General features: G+C 36.8%; 1 protein-coding gene and 1 pseudogene across 4 annotated transcripts in view; one reads left to right on the top strand and one right to left on the bottom strand.

Annotated features, from left to right (window-relative positions):
* UBR1 (ubiquitin protein ligase E3 component n-recognin 1) overlaps positions 1 to 17974 on the top strand; it is a 139517-nt gene that overhangs the window by 40947 nt on the left and 80596 nt on the right. For all 4 annotated transcript variants that reach the window (XM_032343464.1, XM_032343463.1, XM_032343465.1 and 1 more), the window contains exons 5-14: positions 2628 to 2758; positions 5614 to 5752; positions 7152 to 7214; positions 7455 to 7578; positions 7892 to 7999; positions 9150 to 9238; positions 11319 to 11417; positions 12826 to 12983; positions 14977 to 15076; positions 15642 to 15770. In XM_032343464.1, coding sequence (XP_032199355.1) covers positions 2628 to 2758; positions 5614 to 5752; positions 7152 to 7214; positions 7455 to 7578; positions 7892 to 7999; positions 9150 to 9238; positions 11319 to 11417; positions 12826 to 12983; positions 14977 to 15076; positions 15642 to 15770 — 1140 coding nt within the window. The remainder of the gene's footprint in view (positions 1 to 2627; positions 2759 to 5613; positions 5753 to 7151; positions 7215 to 7454; positions 7579 to 7891; positions 8000 to 9149; positions 9239 to 11318; positions 11418 to 12825; positions 12984 to 14976; positions 15077 to 15641; positions 15771 to 17974) is intronic.
* On the bottom strand, positions 3125 to 3554 carry LOC116591980 (annotated as a pseudogene).

The raw sequence follows: 17974 nt of genomic DNA, 5'->3' as shown, positions 1-17974 counted from the left end.
TTAATTATTAAGTTCTATTTTTTTTCTATTTAGATTATAAATATAAATATAAATATAGCCTTTTGTTTCACTGGCCTTATTTTATAAGCTTTAGATGCTTTGCTTGAAAGTTTCTTATATACTTAACAGACCTCTTCTAAAGGACTTACCTCTGATACGGTGTGGAAGTGATGAGTTGATTCTTTTTTTTTTTTCCTTAAAGATTTATTTATTTATTTATTTGACCGAGAGAGATCACAAGTAGACAGAGAGGCAGGCAGAGAGAGAGAGAAGGAAGCAGGCTCCCTGCTGAGCAGAGAGCCCAATGTGGGACTCAATCCCAAGACGCTGAGACCATGACCTGAGCCGAAGGCAGCGGCTTAACCCACTGAGCCACCCAGGTGCCCCTGAGTTGATTCTTTTAACTCTTCACCTCAAACTGTTTTTTTGAAGAATTCAAAAGGATATATTGAGCTTAAAAAAAAAAAAAAATATATATATATATATACACACACCCATACACACACACACACACACGAATGAAATAGGAATATAGTGGACCAGTGTTGGTCTTAGTACTTTGGCACTCTTTGTATCTCTCTCTCTAGTAAATGCTTCGGAACAAAATCTCCAGAGAGAAGGTGATATGTTGAAGAGAAGGTAAAACTTGAAATCATAAAGCACTGAGGAGTGAGAAAGAATAGGTGCAAGAGAGAATTGCATAGGTTAAGGGTTTGGTGAACAAAGAATGAAATGCAGTTCATTAGAATGGTCTGCAGCAGGTAGGTTAAAATTTAACATTAAAATCTTATATTGAATTACTACTGGATTTTTTTTTTTTTTTGTCTTCACGAGCTCCTTTGGTTTTTTTCCTGTTTAGTCTGTCTTTTGTTTAAACAGCTCATTGAGACGTAACTTGCATGCCATAATAAAAAGTTCTTACTTGAAGTGTACAATTAGCACTTTTTGGTATATTCACAGAGTTGTTCATCCATCACCTCAATTATAGAACATTTTCATTACCCCCCCCCAAAAAAAAACCCTGTGTCCATCAGCAGTCACTCTCCATTTCTTATAAACTCCCCAGCCTTAGGCAATCACTATTTTACTTTCTGTCCCTATACATGTGTCTACTGTGGACATTTTATATAAGTGGGATCATATAGTATGTGGTCTTTTAAGAATGGCTTTTTTCATCAGCGTAATGTTTTCAGGGTTCATCCATGTTGGACCTTGTACTTTTTGATACAAGTAATATTATGTTTTTACAGCCAAGTAATAGTCTTTGGGCTAAATATTCACATTTTATTTATCCATTCATCAGTTGATAGACATTGGGGTTCTTTCCACTTTTTGACTATTATAAATAATGCATCTATGAATATTTGCATATGTGGTTTTGTTTCAGATGTGTTTTCATTTATTTTGGATAGATATGTAGGAGTGAAATTTCTGGGTTGTATAACTATGCTAAATATTTTGAGCATCTGTCAGACTGTTTTCCAGATTGGCTGCATCATTTTATATTTCCATGAGCAATATATAAAGGTTCAAATTTCTCTACATCCTGGTCAGCACTTGTTATTATGTGTCTTTTTTATTATAGTAACTGTAGTAGGTGTGAAGAAGTATCTCATTGTTTTGATTTGTATCAAAATCAAAAGCATTTGAACGCATTTTTTTTTTTTAAAGATTTATTTATTTATTTATTTGACAGAGAGATCACAAGTAGACAGAGAGGCAGGCAGAGAGAGAGAGAAGCAGGCTCCCTGCTGAGCAGAGAGCCCGACATGGGACTCGATCCCAGGACCCCGAGATCATGACCCGAGCCGAAGACAGCGGCTTAACCCACTGAGCCACCCAGGCGCCCCTGAACGCATTTTTTTTTAGTTGAATGGTTTCAACAAGCCTTTTGTTAAGGAGGTAGTAGTCTGTAATAAAGAGAACACTGTTTCTTGTGGGAGCCAAAGACTGGGTTTCTGCTATTTATAGGCTTTTTTACCTTGGGGTGGGTTCCTTTTACTTAAAATGTCACTAATTCTCAGGCACCTGCGTGGCTCAGTCAGTTAAGCATCTGCCTTCAGCTCAGGTCATGATCCCAGGGTCCTGGGATTGAGCCCGAATAGGGCTCCCTGCTCAGCAGGGAGTCTGCTTCGCCTTCTTCCTCTGTCCTTCCCCTTGCTCATTCTCTTTCTTTCTCTTTCTCTCATGCTCTCTCTCTTGCAAATAAATTTATAAAATCTTTAAAAAAAAAAAAGTCACTAATTCTCTCCCTTTCTTATGGAGTGGGCATGAGGATCAGTTAAAATAATAAGAAAAGTTTTTTGTAAGCTCTAAGGGATAACCAAATGTTCTCTGATAGTACCATAATTAGGCTACTCAGGAAGGCAGAGAACATTTTTAAGGGGGAGCATCACTAAAAAGGGAACTCTGTGTTTCTGTCTCCTTTCCATTCTATCTATAGCACCAACTTGGCTACAAGGAATTAAGCTAAACTGTTGTGAATAGCAACCTCTTTAGCTCCTGAATTTGCTCCTGAAGGGTGGTGTAATGAAGTCATTAAAGTAATTAAAAATTAGTAACCTTTTTCTCATCCATTTATTTGTATACAATGTTGGTAGTTATATCTTTTCTATACTTTCTTACAGAATTTACGTTGTCCATTGAATGAAGAGGTAATTGCCCAAGCCCGGAAAATATTCCCTTCAGTGGTAAAATACATTGTAGAAATGACTATATGGGAAGAGGAAAAAGAACTGCCTCCTGAACTCCAGATAAGGTGGGGACAGTTTTCAAAAAGAAGTTTTAGCAAAGGTTATTTATATTGCAAAATAAATGTTGGAAAAATATTTATGTTGGACTGGTTTTAATTTATCAGGATTATGAAAATTTTGTAGAGTATTATCTTTTGAGTATACTTTCAAAGTGTCCATTTATATGAGATGCTCTGAGTAGGCATTAAACAAGGTAAGCCAAAAGAAGACCCTAAACTGGAGCTTCTGACTTTTAAGAAAGAAGAGTTTGGTTTTTTGTTTTCTTTTTTTGGGGGTTTTTTTTTTGTTTTTGTTTTTATTTTTGTTTTTTGTTTTTGTTTTTGTCAGAAAACAGCCAGATATTTTCACATTTTATTAGCTGTGGTACAGCCCTAGAACTGCCTCATTCCCACCCCTCCCCATTCCCCACCACAAGGTCCGGCCTTCCAGGAAGCCCCTGCCTCGGCTGCCTTTGCCCACTGGAACTCCTGCTGCAGTTTGAGCCAGTTCTCCCTCTTTTGCTCTGACTAGCAAAGTCCTGGAGCTGGGACTCCTATCACTGAATTTCAGCTGTGATATAGTCCAGCCTCTTCCCCCACTGTGGCCTGAGCCTCTCCCAGCTCCTGTTTGACCGGCACAAGACCCAGAAATTGAAAGACCATGTTGGACCTATCTAGCCAAGCCAGCTCCTCTTTCATGATACTACTTTCTGCGCCTCAAGCTTCTGCTACCCTGACATGGATTTAGTCAAGTCCTTCTGTAGCTGCTGATATTTCACCCCTTTTCCCTGTAGCATAGCTTCTTCTGGATTAGCTCAGCCATGGTGGGGACAAAGATCTTTCTTTCATTATTTGGGCTGGAGGTCTTGTTCTGAATGATTTGTAAGGACCTAGTAGCTACCCATCCCAGTAGAGAAGTAAATTGCCCTATTTGATCCTGTTCTGGACCAGCCTCCAGATTCCCCGAGAGATTTGTGATGGGAATAAGGAGATAGCCATTTTCCAAGTGCTGTGATATCTATGACTATTTCCTTACTAGTTGTGGAGATTTAACATTTTAAAACTAAAACCCAATGATTTCTAACAGCCACAAATCTTTCTGTGACCGTATTTGCTCTTAACTTATAAACGTACAAGAGAATTCCAGATCTGATATGATGATACAGTTTGGGCCTTGTGGGAATTATTCTGTCTCTGTAATACTAGGAATTTCACAAAATTGCATCACAAATTTAAATACTGTTATTCTTTGAGTTTACGGGTTTTTTTGTTTTAGGAGGAGAGAGGATTAAAAATTTTAGTTAATAAAGACATGAAATGTATTATTTTGACTCTTGGTGGACAATAAACTGGTTGGGAAAATAAAGGTCATCAGAGATTGCATCCACAAATGCTTTAATTTCAGATATGTGATAATGTCAGTTGAACTCTTTAAGAAACTTTGTGTTGGTAAACATGATACTAGCAATCTGCCTGCCTGAAAAGGGAGAGTTGCTTGAGTTTGAGTGTATATATAGCAGTATCAGACTTCAGATTCATAGATCTGAATATGGCCTTCTAACTGCTTATTGGCATTGTGACCATAGAAAAGTTTTCTTGGTTTTTGGTGTTTTGTTTTGTTTTAAAGATTTTATTTATTTATTTGACAGAGAGAGAGAGATCACAAGTAGGCAGAGAGTAGGCGGAGAGAAAGTGGAAAGTAGACTCCCCACCCAGCAGAGAGCCCGATGCGGGGATTGATCCCAGAACCCTGAGATTACCACCTGAGCCGAAGGCAGAGGCTTAACCCACTGAGCCACCCAGGTGCCCCTGTGTTTTGTTTTTGATTTTTTTTTAATAAGCTCTGCCCTCAGTGTGGGGCGTGAACTCTTGACCCCTAGATCAATAGCCAGATGCTCTACCAACTGAGCCAGCCAGGCACCCCTGTTCCTGAGCTTTAAGAGGCCTGAAAAAAAAATCTGCTTCTTAGAGTTATGAGCTGGATTGAGTATATTATAAAAGCATATTGTAAACTGTTTAAAACTGATAATAACATCTGACATTTGTTTAGTCCATGACAACTGTTTTCACATTTCTTATGAGATCCCCATACCACTCTTTAATGTAGATATTGTGCTCTTTTTAAAGATGGAAGAGGCACAGTCATCTCAGCAAGATTAAAAACTTAAATAGCCGAAGATCCTTCAGTCACATGATAGTGCTAGCACTTTCAATCTATACACCTTTTTTTGTTGAACTTAAGTGTTCTTTTAAACCAATACCACTTTAAGTAAGTAGAAAGTAAAAGCAAAAATAAACTCAATAAAAACTAAGTGTTAATAAAATCTTACATTTATCATTGCCTACCTGAAGGTCCTGAGCCCAGGGCTGTCTCCCTTTGTGCAGTAAGAGATTAGCAAGAGTTAAGAACAGTGTTAAAAACATTGCCAGGGACTCCTAGGTGGCTCAGTTGGTTAAGCATCTGCCTTCAGTTCAGGTTATGATCCCAGGATTTCTCTGTCTGCCATTCTCCCTGCTTTTGCTCTCTCTCTCCCTCTTTCTGACAAATAAACCAATAAAATTTTTACAAAAAAACACATATTGCCACTAAAGTAATAATTTACATTGAGAAAGCTCTGATTACAGAGCTTTCTGATTACAGAGCATTGATTACATTAATAAAAAGATGAAATGGTAATACTTTTATCAGGGTTTTTAAAGTTTCATGACACTGTAACACTTAAAATAACTTTATTTATCAGTGTTGCTGTGGTACTTTCTCATACACAAAAAACTACATGGTGGTGCTTTGGTACAGATATTACATATTATTTTAGTCTATTTTTCACATTTTTCTTTATTTGTTTTAGTATCTGAGTATCCATCTTTTTTTTTTTAAACAGGGAGAAAAATGAGAGATACTACTGTGTCCTTTTCAATGATGAACACCATTCATATGACCATGTCATATACAGTCTACAAAGAGCTCTTGACTGTGAACTCGCAGAGGCCCAGCTGCACACCACTGCCATAGACAAAGAGGTTTGTGGGCTTCGTTTGAATTCTTATGCTCCCTTACATCAGCTTCCTGGGAGTCAGGTGTTGACTGAGCCCTTGCCAAGTGCTCTTTAGTAATACAATGTGTTAGGAACAATCATACTCTTCTTTTATTCCTTATATCCTAGGTTAATTGGTAAAATTTGATTTTTCTGTATATCGTAATTGTAGATAAACTATTAGCTTTCTTCTTTTATTCTAAATAATTGGAAAGTTACTGACTATTTGGTGAAAAGTAGTTAAGAATGTCAGCTTCAGTCAGTTTATATAATTATTTATTAAAATAGTATTCTGTAATTATTGAGTGTATGAATAAATGCATCAATTTTGACATTTTTAACATTATTTGTTATAGCTGCTTTTAGTATAATACTGGTTCTGTGGTTTAGCTTTTGAAAAAATATCTTTCCAGGGGCGCCTGGGTGGCTCAGTGGGTTAAAGCCTCTGCCTTTGGCTCAGGTCATGATCCTAGAGTCCTGGGATCGAGCCCCGCATCGGGCTCTCTGCTCAGTGGGGAGCCTGCTTCCTCCTCTCTCTCTGCCTGCCTCTCTGCCTATTTGTGATCTCTGTCTGTCAAATAAATAAATAAAATCTTTAAAAAAAAAATCTGTCCAAAGCAAACTGTGCTCTTCAAGTATATAGAGACAATATTAACTTAATCCTTGTCCTTGAGAGGAGTGTAATATAGTGGAAGAAGCAGCATGGCATTAGTAATCAGTGTAGTGATCCTAGGGCTTGAGGAATCAATATCCTGGTCATACCTGTCATCCACTGGTGGATGCCAAGTGTATTGTGGAACACATGTTGTGGAACTTGTAAATTTCATTCATAGCAAGTATTTACTTACTTATTTTTTTTTTAAAGATTTTATTTATTTGACAGAGAGAGAGGGTGAGAGAGCACAAGCAAGGAGAACGGCAGTCAGAGGGATAGAGAGAAGCAGTTTCGCCTGAGCAGGGAACCTGACACGAGGCTCAATCCCAGGACCCTGGGATCATGACCTGAGCTGAAGGCAGATGCTTACCCGACTGAAAGACCCAGACACTTGCATGAAAAGTATTTAAAACATGTACCAGGAGTTTAGTAAAAACATAAATTATTATTATTGAATAGAAATAGAATACACTATAGCAAATGAAGGACTGACATTCTTACCAAGCAGGAAATCCAGCATCCTCAAGTATATTCTCTACTAGCAGTATCAAAAGTTCTGAAGCTTCATAAAGGTGTTAAACATTTATTTTTATCTTCCAGGTATTGCCCATCTTAGGACTTTTAGGCAGTTGACGAATGATTAAAAGCTCAGTAGGCCTTTGGACTACATATTACTTATTGATTGGGATTGTCAGTCTACTACTTAATTCTCATGTCTGTTTATAATTAGGGTCGTCGAGCTGTCAAAGCAGGTGCTTTTGCTGCTTGCCAGGAAGCAAAGGAAGATATAAAGGTAATTTTCTAAATTCGGGTTGAAAGAGAATTATAAGAGGAATTCACATTACAAGAGCCGAAGTAGAACAATTACATTGTTGAAGTGGTTTGGCATCCTATGTAAAGGTAGGATTGGGCCATTTAGACCCAGAGATTTGAAGCTGTAAGTGTTACATAAGATTTTTTTGAAGAATAGATTACCTAGTTAAAACAAATTTTAAAACTAGTGTTTTGTTTTTATTATTCCTTTCACTTATAGAGCCATTCAGAAAATGTCTCTCAACATCCACTTCATGTAGAAGTATTACACTCTGAGGTTATGGCTCATCAGAAATTTGCTTTGCGTCTTGGCTCCTGGATGAACAAAATTATGAGCTATTCAAGTAAGCATATTGCCTGTTTTTCTTATTTCTCATAAAATACTGGTTTTTGAAATAGCCACGAATTTGAAAATATCATTGAGTATAAAACAAATTTCTTTTTCATTTTTGGTTTATACATTTTGATTAATTTTCAGAATTGCATCTCAAATGCTCCAAATAATATTTTATTGGCTTTTGATTCTTTGATATTGACAGAATTATTCTTGATATCAAACTGGGAAGATTGTTAGTTTTTTCACATGTTATTGTAGCAAACATACTTTTGGGAGGAATATTGTGAGAATAAAAATTATCTGAGTTCTTTTGTTTGTAGGTGACTTTAGACAGATCTTTTGCCAAGCATGCCTTAGAGAAGAACCTGGCTCTGAGAATCCCTGTCTTATAAGCAGGTTAATGCTTTGGGATGCAAAGCTTTATAAAGGTAGGTAGATCTTTGTTATGATGCTTGCCATGAAGCTTGACCTTAAATTGGAGCTATAATCTTTTTTGTTTATTAAAACAGTGATCTTGATTGATGAGCTACTGTATTTTAAGAAAAAGCTAACCAATCAATATGTATTCTTCTGTGTTAAAACCCAGGGCTACTATCTTTTAATTATAGTGTCTTTTTGTTTAGTCAGGACCAGTAAAAAGAGTATGTATATATTCATATAGTAATGACATTATTAAAGGTATGTTAATTTTTATTTTAAAAATCCAAATGTAGGGGCGCCTGGGTGGCTCAGTGGGTTAAAGCCTCTGCCTTCAGCTCAGGTCATGGTCTCAAGGTCCTGGGGTTGAGCCCTGCATCGGGCTCTCTGCTCAGCGGGGAGCCTGCTTTCTCCTCTCTCTCTCTCTCTCTGCCTGCCTCTCTGACTACTTGTAATCTCGATCAAATGAATAAATAAAATCTTAAAAAAAAAATCCAAATGCAGAAGTGTCTGGGTGGCTCAGTCATTAAACATTTGCCTTCAGCTCAGGTTGTGATCCCAGAGTCCTGGGATCGAGCCCCACATTGGGCTCCCTGCTCAGCGAGGATGTTTCTCCCTCTCCCTCTGCCTCCTGCTCTGCCTACTTGTACTCTGTATCTCTGTGTCAAATAAATAAAAAAATTTTAAAAACTTTAAAAATCCCAATGCAATGTGCTATGGTGAATGCTGTGAAGTGTGTAAACCTGGCGATGCACAGACCCGTACGTACCCCTGGGGCTAATAATATATGTTTATAAAAAATTTATTTAAAAAAATCCAAATGCAGAACAAAAAGCGAAAGATGAGAAAAAAGCTAAAGTGAATGGAAAAGGGAAGACACAGAGTAAGCGTAATTTTGAGTAAAATAGAGTAAAAAGGAGTGGAGAAAGTTTGGACAAGGTAAAGTGAAGTAAAGCAAAGTAGAGGGGCAGAAACAGGGAAAAGGCATATATGTATTTTAAATTCTTGCTATTATTAATGGATTAAATGCTACTCATATTTGGGTCCTTGAGGTCTATTAATATGTGAAATATTTCTATAATATTCTAACACTTCTAATAGCTGGAATTTTTTTATTTGCCTTTGTGTTATTCTTCCACTTCCCCCCAAAATGATCTGTAGGTGCCCGTAAGATTCTTCACGAATTGATCTTCAGTAGTTTTTTTATGGAGATGGAGTACAAAAAATTCTTTGCTATGGAATTTGTGAAGGTAATTACTCTTTATAAATAGGTATCAATAATAGAAAAAGAAAACCATTTTGGAAATGAAGCTGTAGAAACAAAGACAATTATGAATCAAGAATTTAACTTTGTGGTTTATTTTTTTGTCAAAAGTCCATTTATTTTTCACATTTGGGAGTATGGAAGCAGTAGTCTCAGAGTGGAGATAGGTGGAAAATGACCTATTATTTGCCTGGACAGAGCAATAGGAAGTTATCACATTCACATGTGCATTTATTCTTCCTAATCATTTGTCTGTTTTATAACAAATAAAATAATAATGAGTAGAAGTGACTAGTTGAAAGGTATAGCAAGGAAAGGAACAGGTATGCATGCTAAAGGAAGGCAGAAATTAGATGAGCAAGAATTATACTTAATGGAGGCTAAAACGTAATGAAAACATACAGCCTTTTAATATGGTTTTATTGATCTGTTGTCTATCTCTTATATTTTTATATATATGTATTTTGCAAGGGGTGGGATCTATCTCTCAAGTTAGATTGCAAGGACTTTTTGAATCTTTCACTTTGCCTTGTACAGAGGTATCCAAGGGGTGCCTGGCTAGTTCAGTCAGTAGACCATGTGACTCTTGATATCAGGGATGTGAGTTCAAGCCCCACATTGGGTGTGGAGACTATTTAAGAAAAAAAAATTTTTATGTGTGTGTGGGTGTGTGTATTTATATTTATATTTATTTATATTTATATATATATAAAATAAAAGAAGTTAAAAAGGTATCCAATAAGTAATTGTTGGTTTCCTCTGATTTTGAGTTACAGACAATTCTATAAAATTAAAACTGGTCAGAGGTAGGATCCAGGATGGAATGGAAAGCAGAGAATGAAATAATGGTACTATGGAACAAGATACCACACTCTCTGGATTTTACAAGTAGAGTGTTAAAAGTAACACATTTAGTTTCTTGAAAGATAGTAACAGCTCAAGCTATTTAACTCTATTTTTCTAAAATTCTTAGAATATTGGACCATATCTGTGATCTGAAATGAATCATTTTTTTCTTCTACAAAAGTTCTTCTCCTTACTTAAATTGGATTTTTTTTTTAATATCATGATTACTTCTTTGTAGGAATTCTAGTGGATAAAATTAAATATGTAGGTCAAGGATCTAACACTGTGCTTGATACATGACTGGATGTATTATTATTTTTGTTTCCCACTATATCAGGTTGATTTTCAGCTGGTATAGTTAAGCTGAACCAGTATATTTAACCAGCTGCACCAGTATAGTTAAGAAGTTATTTGCAGGGGCGCCTGGGTGGCTCAGTGGGTTAAGCCGCTGCCTTCGGCTCAGGTCATGATCTCAGGGTCCTGGGATCGAGTCCCACATCGGGCTCTCTGCTCAGCGGGGAGCCTGCTTCCTCCTCTCTCTCTGCCTGCCTCTCTGCCTACTTTTGATCTCTGTCTGTCAAATAAATAAATGAAATCTTTAAAAAAAAAAAAAAAAAAAAAAAAGAAGAAGAAGTTATTTGCAGCCAGCATCCATTCTGTCTAAGGTTGGATTGAATCCAATTGGTTGGTTTTCTGGGTCCTATCAGTTTTTAGGTACTTCGAATATTGCCTCTGCCCTATACCACTGCAATAGTATCTGCTAAAGATTGTCTCAGGTTCTGTTTAGAGAAAGGATATACGGCACTACCACAGTCTGCTATGACTCTTAGATGTGTGTGTGGTTTTTTTGGTCTTTTTATAGTTTTCACATACAACTCTGCTAGATTGGGTAGCTGAGTTCATATTTGGTCTTTTGTTTGTTATTCTCTAATATATTTTTGTTCACCATACTGTCTTCTCTTTAGAAATAGGAATTATAGGGGCACCTCGCTGGCTCAGTCAGTGGACCAGGCAACTCTTGATCTTGGGGCTGTAAGTTGAAGCCCCATGTTGGGTGTAGAGATTACTTAAAAAATACATATTTAAAAAAAAAAGAAATAAGAATTACATTACTTTCCATCATATGTGTAGAAACAAATCTGCAGCACCTATTAAAATTGGGATTCTGAAAGTTTTCAACAATTTATCATTGATTCTCCACTTACTATTCTGTCTTTCAGTATTATAAACAGCTGCAGAAAGAGTATATCAGTGATGATCATGACAGAAGTATCTCGGTAACTGCACTCTCAGTTCAGATGTTTACTGTTCCTACTCTGGTATGTATTGATCATTTCTTTGCAACCTTTCCAAGTAAAACCTGTTTTGCTTTTTAAGAATTTGCCTAGTAGTGAATCAAATTAAAATAATGTCGGAGGAGTATATTGGGCTAATTTCATTTGGAAAATTGAATACTTCAGTAGTATTTGCATGTGAACTATACGTTAATGGGTACCAAGGACAAGATAGCTTTGGAGTGGGAGTGCTGGCATGACTGTTGTCAAGTGGTCCTGATCTCTGCTGGTGAAGTCCAGAACTGGTTTCTCAAATTCTACACTAATGAGAGCTGTGTCTTTTCAATATCCATATTACTTTTTTTTGCTGTTCTTTTATTCTGTAGTTATTGTTTGGAGGCAGGGGTATAGATTAAGATAAAGCAGAAGGAGAGAGTACTCTGAAGCATTTGCATGAAATAGTACTGATAAGGTACTGTATAGGCCTGGGAAGAGAGTGGAGAATTCTGCTTTTTTTTTTAAATACTACTACTTCTCGATAGTTTGGTTAACTATTCTTACTTTCCCATGTCAAAGGTGAGAGAAAAGGGTGGAGAAGAGACAGTGGATTAGGAGTGAAAGAGAGGGACGCCTGGGTGGCTCAGTTGGTTAAGCAGCTGTCTTCGGCTCAGGTCATGATCCCAGCGTCCTGGGATCGAGTCCCACATCGGGCTCCTTGCTCTGCAGGGAACCTGCTTCTCCCTCTGACTCTGCCTTCCACTCTGTCTGCCTGTGCTCGCTCTCGCTCTCTCTCTTACAAATAAATAAATAAAATCTTTAAAAAAAAAAAAAAAGGAGTGAAAGAGAGATAATAATAGTAATAGAATAGAATAGATAGTAATATGATAGAAGTCATGAAGTATATCTATGTTCTATTTTGCTCATCATGTGATTACCGATGGTGCACATTTATGTAGATAACCTGTGTGATGGGCTGTGTGATGAGTATCCAGACAGGTGTTACTGAGGAGTAAGAAATTATCACTTTTGGAAAATAATGTCTCAGAGAAAAAAAATGAAACAAGATGGGACCGGGGAGGGAGACAAACCATAAGAGACTCTTAATCTCAGGAAACAAACTGAGGGCTGCTGGGGGTTGGGAGAGGAGGGATAGGGTAGCTGGGTGATAGACATTGGGGAGGGTATGTGCTATAGTGAGTGCTATAAATTGTGTCAGACTGAAGATTCACAGACCTGTACGCCTGAAGCAAATAATACATTATAAGTTAATTTTTTAAAAAGGAAAGAAAGAAAATAGCATCTCAGAATTTGCTGTTCTGTGAGACTAAGGACTGTGTTTGATGCATTTATTTGGAACATTTAAAATGACTCACTGACCAACCAAAGGAATGAATAAATTAAGTTCATACTATCACGAGTTAATACTAAAGAATATTCTTGAAATACTCTGCAGGCTCGACATCTTATTGAAGAGCAGAATGTTATCTCTGTCATTACTGAAACCCTGCTAGAAGTTTTGCCTGAATACTTAGACAGGAACAATAAATTTAACTTCCAGGGTTATAGCCAGGACAAATTGGGAAGAGTATATGCAGTAATATGTGATCTAAAGTAAGTTGTTCAAGTCAAAAGGTAAGGGTACCTATTAATCACAGTGTGCTTATGTATTCCATTTTATAAATAGACTTTGCATCCTTTTGGTTATTTAGAATTCTCCTTATAATGATGGCAAGTACAAGGAACTGTTATTGTCTCATGTCAATAAATGTTTTAACTGAATGCTTCTTATATAGAGTTACAGCCTGGTTAACAAAGGAGGTATTGAGAGGGGCCTTTTACAGGAACTTTGGGTTTCTAGGGTCACTAAATGAATCTCCATCATAACTACCATGCCTTTCACTCACTCTCACTTATGTGCTTTTGTTCCTTCCCTTTTATGTAGTCTATTTGTACATGGTTTCAGATAATCTTGTTGATCTGAGTTTCTTTTTAACTCCCTTTTTCATACATACACCCAAGTTATTGATGCTCAAGTTATTTTGGTGAAGAGAATAGAATTTCCTTTTAAAGTAAAGTTGGAATCACATGATAGATCACTTTTGGGATTGTTGGACTTAAAAGGAATTAAGTTTCCATTTATTTTAGAATTGGTGATTATAAGGGTTGTGATATAAAAGTATTCAATAAATCATAAGTTCCAGAAAATTCTTTTGAGAATATATTAAAACAAAACACATTTCATTTAGTTTACTGTTTAAATTGAAGAGCTCCAAGGTGTATTGAATTAATTATTTTTAGTCCCCAGTGGGGAAAAATCTTAATTTTGTCTACTTCTTTTAGTGACCATTTAGGGCATAGAGGGGTGGAAACAGGCTTCCAAACTAACCTAGAAATAGTTCAGTTTGCTTAAAAATACACTTGACAGGGGCATCTGGGTGCTTAGTTAGTGAAGTGACTGGCTTTTGATTTCGGCTCAGGTCATGATCTCAGGTTCATGAGATGGAGCCCAGCATTGGACTCCAAGCTCAGTGGGAAACCTGCTTTTTTCCCTTTCCCTCTGTGCCTCCCTGCATTCTGACCTGCTCTCTCTCTTTCTCTTTCTCTCTTAAATAAATCTTAAAAAAACAAAAACAAAAACCCGTTTTACAGAGCTCTGGAATTATGCATTGGATCCTTGATATTACTAAGGGAAGTTTCCAGACCTTTTCAAATTCCTCAGTTTTTAAATGTGACTATAAATCTTTATCTCAGGTTCAGCAAATTACTACATTATCACAACTTCAGTACAGAGATGGTAGGTAAATTCAGTAGTGAATCACCATTTATCCAGTGTGCTTCACAAATTATGCATTAATTAACATGTATGCAAAACAGACAAGCAAAAAATGCACAAAAATGCCAAATGGCTCTACTTAAAAGTAACAGCGTTAAATCAGTGTATTTATTATTCCTAGGTATATTGTACAGGAAAAATCTCTTTACTGTGACCCTTATTACTGTGAAATATTCTTGTAGCTAAGTTATTTTTTTAATCCAGGGAAGTGGTGCATAATCACCTCATTGTTTTATCACATCTTATTTTGTATTATGTGTTTCCTACTATAGTTATTCTCTACAATGAATACTTTAGAGTCAGCACACCCCTAGATACTTAACCATATGTTAAAACTTTAGGGTTGCTGGTTTGGATGTTAACTTTAATGTTTTCCCAGTCTTTGGATGGTTATTAACAACTTCTCTCCTATATCCTTACCTAAATAGAAAAGAAAAATCTCTAATGACAAGGAGAAGGGGAAATTCACATATTTTTAGCACCTAGAAAATCTGTATTGTGGCTGTCTATCTGTAATAGGCTAGGTTGCTTCCAAGGTTCGCTTAAGCAGAACAACTTCTGAGTAGAGAATTCAGGCTTAACTTTGATAACTGCCTCTCACAGAGCCTTCATATTTTGCTGGTATAATTGTAGCTCTGCCTAGAGCTTCTGATTATTTTAAGAAATTAGAATCCATAATGTTGATGAATCAACATTGTCTATAGCTCTGATAACTTTAAAATTATCTCGAACTGGGAAAGTGAAATATTTCTTTGTATTTTGAAATTATAGGTATATCCTAATCAGCAAGCCCACAGCATGGACAGAAAGATTAAGAATGCAGTTTCTAGAAGGTTTTCGGTCTTTTTTGAAGATTCTTACCTGTATGCAGGTATGATAGTTCTTCTGTACATCAGTAAAATAAATTTATTTTTAAAAATTTAGCCCCAGTCTTTCTTTGTTTTAAGCAAATATTGGTTGTTATTTGAGGAAGACTGTATCTGGTAAAGTAGAATTAAATTTAAATACTGCCTCACTGATCCCGCTTTAATAGATCTTTAATAGGTATAATTTTGTATGCTTTAGTTAATGTTTATTAACTATTTAATACTTTAAATTACTCCTTAATGTTTATTGAATGCTTACTATGTGATATGATAGTAACCACTTTACATGCATTATCTCTGCTGAGCATCATAGCAGTCTTATAAGGTAGTTGCTCTTATTTTCATTTTCCATATAAGGGAATTGAAGTCTAGAAATAATTTGAGCCAAAGTCACATGCAGCTAGAAAGTGACTGCTGGAATTTGAACTCAATTTGAACTTGTATAATAGCCATGTTAAGAAAGCTATGCATATATGAATATGAATCCTAACAATTTTATATTTTGACAGTAGAGGAGCAAAGAAGGAGGGCCCACTATATACATATATAGTAATCATTCTTTTCTTATAGGGAATGGAAGAAATCAGAAGACAGGTTGGGCAGCACATAGAAGTGGATCCTGACTGGGAGGCTGCCATTGCTATACAGATGCAATTAAAGAATATTTTACTCATGTTCCAAGAGTGGTGTGCATGTGATGTAAGTAAAATTTATTAGTAGGATCAGTGCCTTTTTAAGTGCTCTAATGGTTATCAGTAGTAAAGTTTTATGTAGCAACTTGCTTGAGGTAAAGTTTTATTACTTGTGTGTTTGAATTTTTCTTACTAAATTTATTTTTCCAAAAAAAGAGTTTTTTAAAAGATTTTTATTTATTAGAGAGAGAGACAGCAAGAGAGGGAATACAAGCGGGGGAGTGATAGAGGGAGAAGCTGGCTTCCCGCTGAATAGGGAACCCCATGCAGGGCTTGATCCCAGGGACCGTGGGATCATGACCTGAGCCGAAGGCAGATGCTTAACCGACTAAGCCACCTGTCTTACTAAATTTAGAAGGAAAATCCAGTGTTTGGTTTTTGTTCATTTGTTTTTAAAGATTCTGTTTATTTAGAGAGAGAGAGAGCATGAGCAGGGGGTGGGGCAGAGGGAGAAGGATTGAGAATCTCAAGCAGTCTCCCCACTGAGCATGGAGCCCAGCACCAGCCTGGATCTCACAAGCGTGAGATCATGACCTGAGCCAAAATCAAGTCAGAGGCTTAACTGACTGAGCTACCCAGGTGCCTCAGAGAATCCAGTTTTGGTTTTTTTTCCCCAAAGATTTTATTTATTTATTTGTCAGAGAGAGAATACAGGCAAGCAGAGCAATAGGCAGAGGCAGAGGGAGAAGCAGGCTCCCTGCAGAGCAAGGAACCCTATGCGGGACTTGATCCCAAGACGCTGGGATCACGACCTGAGCTGAAGGCAGCCGCTTAATGGACTGAGCCACCCAGGCATCCCAAGAATCCAGTTTTTTATACTTAATTTAAAAATGTCCCCCATGGTAGTTTCATTACATCTGGGAATAGTGGATTTAAACAATATGACAAAACACATTTATTTATATATGTATTCATTTATTTCCTTGGACATCAATGTTAGTGTGAAAATTAGGATCACATACATTTTAAACTATTTCAGTAGTAGAAAAGGGTGGATATTTGTTCAGTCAAGAGCTCTGTTATGCATATTAAACCATTAAGAAAATTAATTTCAAAATATAGAGCTAATATATTTCCTTATGCAATAATTTTAGACCATAGCCCTCTTAAAACACACAGTCCTCCCTAGATGACATCATTTATTTCTATTTTGAGAAAACTGACATTATCTGAATCAAATTCTTTTGATTTCTCAAGTTTCTCTATTCTTACATGACACAGTCTATTCATTAAGTTTCTTTGTGTCTTCACACTTGGTCCTATTCTTTTCATCTCTTTCTTTCTAAAACTGAGGTCTCTACCTAGGCTCTTGGTCCTAAGCTACTTCTTCCTAGAATTGGCTTATTTGTCTCCTCTGTTATTTCCCACACTTTCATTCATCTGCCTGTACACACACAGGACTCCTCTTTCCTTAAAATCAATAAGAATAAAAGCCCCTTAGTTGTCTCTGCTACCCCTGTGAACTGTGAACTCTCTTTTTTCCTCCTTTCTTCTGCTTCACCATGAGCAGTTGATCACAGGTTCAGAGTAGCAGTTGTACAGGCATGACAGGATTTAATCTAGCACTGTAGCTTTGTAGAACAATAAGGACAGGAAACATTGTCCAGCAACTAGCCATATCACATATTTTTTGGCGGCCCTCACCTATGGAGGGCATGCATAATTAAATTTAAGATGAGGTCAAAGTATGCATTGCTCATCTTGACATTTACCAAACTTTCTGAAGTCATCTACATTTGATCTTGTCACTCTAGCTTCTGAAACTTCTTTAGGGTCTGCTTTCTGCGCTTAACAATTGATTGGAACTGCTTTTTGAAAAAAATTTCAAAGGATCTATGTAGTAACCAAATTCAGAGAATCTTTTCCAAGTCCCCATCTTCCTTCAAATGTGTGTCATTGTATTCTGTTGAGTACCTTAATCTTTTTTTTTTTTCTTTCAAGACTTTATTTATTAATTTGAGAGAGAGAGAGTACGAGCAGGGATTGGGGCACGGGCACAGGGAGACGCAGACTCCTCGCTGAGCAGGGGGCCCACACAGTGCTGGATCCTAGGACCCTGAGCCAAAGGCAGATACTTAACCAACTGAGCCACCCAAGCGCCCCTGTTGAGTACCTTAAATCTTTTTGAAACTTTCTTTCCCCCTGATTTTTACAAACCTACTTATTCTAATACTTCTGTTATTGATTTGTTAAGACTTCAATGATTTCTTC

The sequence above is a fragment of the Mustela erminea genome, chromosome 5 (assembly GCF_009829155.1).
Source record: "Mustela erminea isolate mMusErm1 chromosome 5, mMusErm1.Pri, whole genome shotgun sequence".
NCBI lineage: Eukaryota > Metazoa > Chordata > Mammalia > Carnivora > Mustelidae > Mustela > Mustela erminea.
This window is presented reverse-complemented; position numbering and strand designations above follow the sequence as displayed.